The 6,137-nt window shown below is 41.3% G+C and overlaps 1 protein-coding gene across 1 annotated transcript; it reads right to left on the bottom strand.

Annotated features, from left to right (window-relative positions):
• Nucleotides 1-960: 960 nt before the first annotated feature.
• Nucleotides 961-6,059, bottom strand: LOC113129202 (calreticulin-like). Its single transcript, XM_026305065.1, has 9 exons — nt 5,812-6,059; nt 5,133-5,234; nt 4,667-4,870; nt 4,003-4,097; nt 3,501-3,710; nt 3,197-3,310; nt 2,690-2,833; nt 2,442-2,534; nt 961-2,277 (listed from the first exon to the last, which is right to left on the bottom strand). Exons 1-9 carry the CDS (start codon nt 5,903-5,905, stop codon nt 2,038-2,040), a joined length of 1,296 nt encoding a protein of 431 aa, XP_026160850.1. The 5' UTR covers nt 5,906-6,059; the 3' UTR covers nt 961-2,037.
• Between the last annotated feature and the right edge of the window lie 78 nt (nt 6,060-6,137).

The raw sequence follows: 6,137 nt of genomic DNA, 5'->3' as shown, positions 1-6,137 counted from the left end.
CGCATGGGTCCAGAACCGGCCGTGTGTTTCAGAATAATGTCCCGACACGACACAATCAGGGCGTCCGTCAGCTTTGCACTCATTATCTGTATTTTTTATTTTTAGTGTCTCAGGATGTTTCATGTTTTATATGGAAAAATACGTCATAGCTACTTTTTCCACAATAAACAAATAAACAGGTTATTCTTAAAATTACACCTACTCTTTTTTTCTTCTTATTAGAAAACTAATTTATCAATATGCAGATATTTATTTTTTTAATGCAAAAGCCACAATCGGTCTCCTGCTTCACTGAAAAGTCTGTTTTTAGTTTATATGTACTGGGCTCTTCATGGGTCCACATCAAAAACACGTCTTCAGGGCATATTTAAGGTGAGCTCAGAAACACAGCCCTCTAGTGTCAGACCCTGCACAAACACATCAGTGAGGGTCAATGAAACAAGCTGAGGAACAACAAGTAAAATATATTTTCCTTGAGGGCCTCATTTTTGTAAATTTGATTTTATGTAAGTCTAAACATTGTTTCTACACAAAACTAGGAATAAACATCTGTGTGAGCAATAATGAGCCCTTTAACTGTCTATCTACACACGTACTTGCATGAAAAGTTCGTTGATTCGAATGAGTCTGAATATTGAATTTCACTGCACTATAGCTGCTTGTATTGTTTGATAAATTATAACTACATATTTTTTTAACAGGTAATTTAAAGATTTAGGGATGTTTTTCAGTAAGGCTGCTAAACTGAATGAGTAGTAGTAAATGCATTTAACCACCACTATAATGTAGCTTTTAATAGGCCATATAGAAAAGAAATGACACCAAAGAAACAATTAAAAAGCCCTATGGGACTCTTAATATCAATAGTTATGACATGACATGACATGACAGATACTTTATGGATACGTCATGCAAATAAAAGAAAATAAAATATTTTTTAAATCAGCATAAGTCATGAACTTGAGAAGGACATCTGCTCATTTTTATTGGACAGAACATCTGGGGGTTTTATTTTTTACACAGCAACATGAAAATTCCCACTTCAGTTACTACCATTAGTAGAAAATGCATCTTTTACAAAAGGATCCTCTCTCAGACCGTTTGGGACAGTGTGTTAGGGTACAGCAGTGCAGAGATATTGACAAAGCTGGTTGTATACACCAACTACAGGTAAACCTAAGGTGAATGTGTATCAAATGAACAGATGCTTTGCTGCTACTGGAGTGTTCCTAATGTACATCTGAATTTGAGTACAGTCAATCTAGATAAACATTAACACAGTATGTGCGCTGAAGTGAAAAAGTATTAATTATACAGTACAAAAGTATGCAAGGGCTTTCTTTTCAAAGCACCCCATTACACCATCCTATGAACAGCTTTTTTCAACAGGTTGTCAGATACATATAGCATTAGTCCTTATACCCTATTATCCCCATGACATTAACCCTTGTTTGAATCAGACAGATTTAATAACCCGCAGAACGACGTCTAGCTTGCTGAGTCCTACAAGATCAACATGAAGGGGAAGTTGAGACAGAGTGACTGACTACAAAAGAATAACAATAACATAAGGATGTGACACAGATTAATAAGACCAGCAAAAAAACGCATGAGGTAAACAAACCATTTACATGGTATCATCCACTTACCAAATATAGCTTTTCAAGTCACCACAACATTATACTTCATAAAAATCCAGGTATTTAACACAAATGACTATATATTTCTGTTGGGTGCAAACTGCAAAATGATTTAGTTTTATCATTTCTGATCTGGACATTCGTTGTGACACTTTCATTGTGTCCATTTCTCTTCCCTGTTTTTATGATAATGATAATTATCATAATAATAGGAAACTGAATTGCCAATTACAAGTTCCCTTGAATTGTAAACAAAAAACAAACAAACAAACAAAAAACATCCCACTCTACCCCACCCCAGGGTGTCAGTCATGAGGGTCTATCAGCTCTTCCTCCAGCCCTGCTCCAATGGCTCATTGACACAGTCATGTTCTTCTCTAAGCAGTTCCTGCACAGTTTATAACTCGTCCTTGAGTTTAGAGTCTGTGCCATCATCCTCTTCTTCCTCTTCCTCCTCCTCCTCCTCCTCCTGTTGCTCTTCCCCCTCCTCTTCTTCTTCATCTTCCTCTTCCTCCTCATCCTTCTCCTCTTCTTCTTCATCTTCGTCCTTTGCCTCTTCCCTCCTCTTCTTGTCCTCTTCCTCACGCTTCTTCCTCTCTTCTTCCTCTTGGCTTTCCTTCATCTTCTTCTCTGCATCCTGAACAGAACATGAAAAATAAGTTTAAAAACAATTATAATTTCTTAATAATTAAAGTTTGTAATGGCTCACATAAAAAGCATTATATACCTATAAGTATGCAAAAACATGTATGAGCCTCTATGCAGTTTGAAAACTAGCGAAGAGTGAAGTATTGGGCTTACCTTAGTTTTACCCCATGTGTCATTGCCAACTTCCTCTGCCAGGTTTGGATCATTTGTGATCAGGAAGTTGTCAAAGATAGTGCCGGACTTGACCTACGTAAAAAATACACGATCATTGGTGCAAGAAAAGCTTCCCAATTCTTTGCTGCATATAAATAAAGCACAGTTTTTATGCTAGCTGGTTGTTGTTAACTTCAGCAAATTGTCAAATCAAGACTTCTTCTGAGTCAGCTACATTATCTTTTTACCTGCCACAGGTCGAGACCAATCACGCCAACGCTGTCATATTTATAGATCTCAGTATCAGCTGTGTACTCAGGGTTGTCAATCTCAGGGTGGATCCACTTGCCCTTGTAGGCAGGATTATTGATCTCTCTGGGCTTCCACTCGCCCTGTGCATGGCAAACACACAGAAAGACAGGAATCATAGTTAATGTCAGAGAAATCAGAAAAAATAGTGCTCATTAGGAAGTTTCTCTGCTGTAGCTGTGATACACCAGCTGCTGGAGAGAAACAAAATTATCCTTTTAATGATGTCAAAGCTAATATTTTATAATAATACAAATATATCTCGTTTTACTCAGGCTGCATCCAAAAATCACTCATTTGTCATTGGTAGTGTGTTGTTGTGATTTTCATATGTATCACATGGTGAGGGATTTTATTGGGGCAATCTGAAAAGTGTACAGGGCATACATCTGAGAGTTTGTCCACTGACATAAAATATCCCAAAGGAAATATTAAGTGCTGTCCACCTTGTAATCAGGGTTAGTGACCATAGGTGGCTCCCACTCTCCGTCCATCTCGTCGTCCCAGTCATCAGGCTTCTTGGCATCAGGGTCTGGGATGTTCTCTGGCTTGTCCCAGTCCTACCAAACACAGGAAGATACACGATTACACTGAGGCACATGAAAAACCTTTAAAAAGATATGGCATAAAAATAAAAGAAGTGAATGTTGTCTGTTAAAAATAAAAGTGTAGAAGTAGGAAAAAAATAGACCCAAAATGATTGCGAAAATACAGACAAACTGATTCCTTAGTTGGCTCCCACAGACTGACCTCTGGTTTCTTATCTTCAGGGTCAGGAATCTTCTCCCTGTCATCCCAGTCCTCTGGCTTTTTGGCTTCTGGATCCTTAATTTTTTTGGGAGGCAGGAAGTCCCAGTCGTCCTCCAGAGTGCCAGACTCAACCTTCTTATTGTCGATCTTGACCTCGTAAGTGTTGTCAGGGTTGACAATCAGCGTGTACAAGTGGGTGTACTCATCATCCTGCAGAGCAGAGTACAACCAATGGTGTGCAGTTGTTGTTAAATGTAACTTAACATTCAAATGTGATTTACGTTCAGTGAGTTTATAATCCAGAACACTTTTCTCTCTTGGGTGCTCATCTGGTTGGACATTAAAGTGAAGACAACATCTGTGTGGCTGGTATAAATATTAAAGTAGTGACCCAAATTCCATGAGCAAGCAGCAGTTTGTTCATGAGATGGGATAGTTCAAAATTAGAAAAAGATCTGCCATTGCCCTGTTAAACAGGAATAACTGTTTACTGGCGTCTTACCTTGCATCTAATGTCTTTGTTGATCAGATGGTTCTTGCCTTTGTAGTTGAAGATGACATGGACTTTTTTTGTGCCAGGGCCACAAATATCAGGACCTGAATAAAAAAAAATCAAAATAAATATAAATTAAATGAACTGGAAACATGAAGCCTAACAAAATGTGACCATTTTCAAAGTGTTAAAAAAAAAAAAAAATTCTCTTACTGTCAACAAATCCCATGAAAACATAGGAGTTCATTTTAAACAGGTCCACAGACTAATAACAGTGTCTGCCCTTTACAGTTTGTACAAAATGTGCATAAAAAACACTGTCCTTGGTTTTGTCTGGCAATGTAAACAGAACCACATGTCCAAGCATATGGACCTGGCTCTGCTTTACTGGAACTGCTCCCCAGAGACTGTGAAAGTCACCCATGTTACTAGTCTGTGGAGACGTTCATACAGTAGATAAACTACCATGGCCATATTTGTTGTATAGGAGGATACATTCACTGTTGCTTTGGTTTTTACAACAGAGATATTTGTTGACAATAAAAAACAATTCACTAACCCCATCCTTAAAAGATACTGGCAAAAGAAAAGGAAAAACAGGTTTCCATCATCTTAAAAAAATATGTTGATCTGCTTTTTACACCTTTGGATGAAAAAAGCTATTGACACTCACCAAACATGATGTTGTAGACAGAGTCTCCATGCATGTCCTCCTGGTTGAGGTCAGAGGGGAACAGTTTAATGTAACCTCCTCCGCAGTCAATGCTCTGCTCATGTTTCACACTGAACTGGATGACTAGTGGCTCGCCCTGGTTGCTGAAGTCATCAAAACGGGCTGAGAAGGCGTAAAAGCGGGCGTCCTGGCTCGTCTGCAGACCTGCAGCAGAAACTGCGTTATTGCAACTCCATGTTAATATAAAAATTCACTAATTCATTTTAATGTGTGAATGACCAAGTCTCCTCTCAAGAGAACAAACAAACACTACTGAGATGTGGATCCACAGGACCCAGTTGCTAGACTGGGGTGGTCTGAAGACCAGTTTGAATCCACTCCACTCCTGTCTGAACTTGCTTGTGATTCACCCATTTAAAGCCCACATCCACAGTGTATAACTCAACATTTGACCCTTTCCCCTCACCTTTGTCTTTCTCTGCATCTCCGTAGAACTTCCCCGCAGTTAGGACGAACTTGCCGTAGTCTGACTTGTGCTTGGATTCCACCCAGCGACTCTTCCAGGCATCTGCAGAAACAAGTTTAGGGTCAGCACAGCACAGCAGTCACAGACTAACGAGGCGCTAATCCATCTCTGATGATGCATCAATGCAGTGGGGATGTGGTTACGGCACAGTCGTGCGTTAGGAGGCTGCCTTCACCATCTAAACTGTGTGTGTAGAAGGGAAACAGCTCAGTGAGGCAGGGCAGCAGTGACTGACCAGGGAGAGATGAGCAGGAGGGGGATGGGGACGCAGACAGGGTTTGATTCTAGCTGGATGGATGGATGGATGGGGGTGGGGGGGTGGATTGATTGGGGGGTGCTGGGGGATGGAGAAGCTTGGTTGAGAGGGAGGGAGGGTCAAAAGAGAGAGAGGGAGAGGTCAAAGATGAATGGTGGTCATGCTGAATAAATGCATCTCCAACTGAGCACTGATCAGTTCATCACTAACACACAGGTAGAACCATACAACCACCGATCCATCAAACACAAGAACAGCACACCGGTACCGTTATAACACCCGACACTCTGTGTTTACCGTCTCAACAACACCACACCAAGACAACCCAACGATGAAGGAATCATTTTGTGCAAAGGACCTCACCCCCATCTTCAAACTGCTCGCGGAAATACACAGTGGACTCGGCCAGCACGGACGCGGCCGACACGGCCATCAAGAGCAGCGACAGTGCCGTCATTGCGACGAGCTGCAGCACCCGGTCCGAAGAAAAACCTATGAATCCAAACAACGCGTCTCTCCGCCGTCCAGCCGGTGCTCGGTCCTTGCAGAGGTGTTACCGTGAAAACCGCTGACACGCCGCCGCTGCGCTCCTCTCGGCTCCGAACAGATGTCTGGACCTGATTGGACGGCGACCGCAAACCTCAACAAGGAAGCGTCGCTGCTCTCGGCCAATCGGAGGACAGGAAATG

The sequence above is a fragment of the Mastacembelus armatus genome, chromosome 4, assembly GCF_900324485.2.
Source record: "Mastacembelus armatus chromosome 4, fMasArm1.2, whole genome shotgun sequence".
In the NCBI taxonomy this organism is placed as follows: domain Eukaryota; kingdom Metazoa; phylum Chordata; class Actinopteri; order Synbranchiformes; family Mastacembelidae; genus Mastacembelus; species Mastacembelus armatus.
Note: the sequence above shows the minus strand (reverse complement) of the source record. Positions and strands in the feature narration are given on the sequence as shown.

Bases quoted from the DNA above. Each gene is read 5' to 3' on its own strand.
- LOC113129202 (XM_026305065.1), bottom strand. From the start codon at position 5,905: ATGACGGCACTGTCGCTGCTCTTGATGGCCGTGTCGGCCGCGTCCGTG. The intron at 3,711-4,002 runs GTAAGACGCCAG...TCTGCTCTGCAG, and splicing joins ACAAAGACATTAGATGCAAG to GATGATGAGTACACCCACTT. The intron at 3,311-3,500 runs GTCAGTCTGTGG...TGTGTTTGGTAG, and splicing joins CTGAAGATAAGAAACCAGAG to GACTGGGACAAGCCAGAGAA.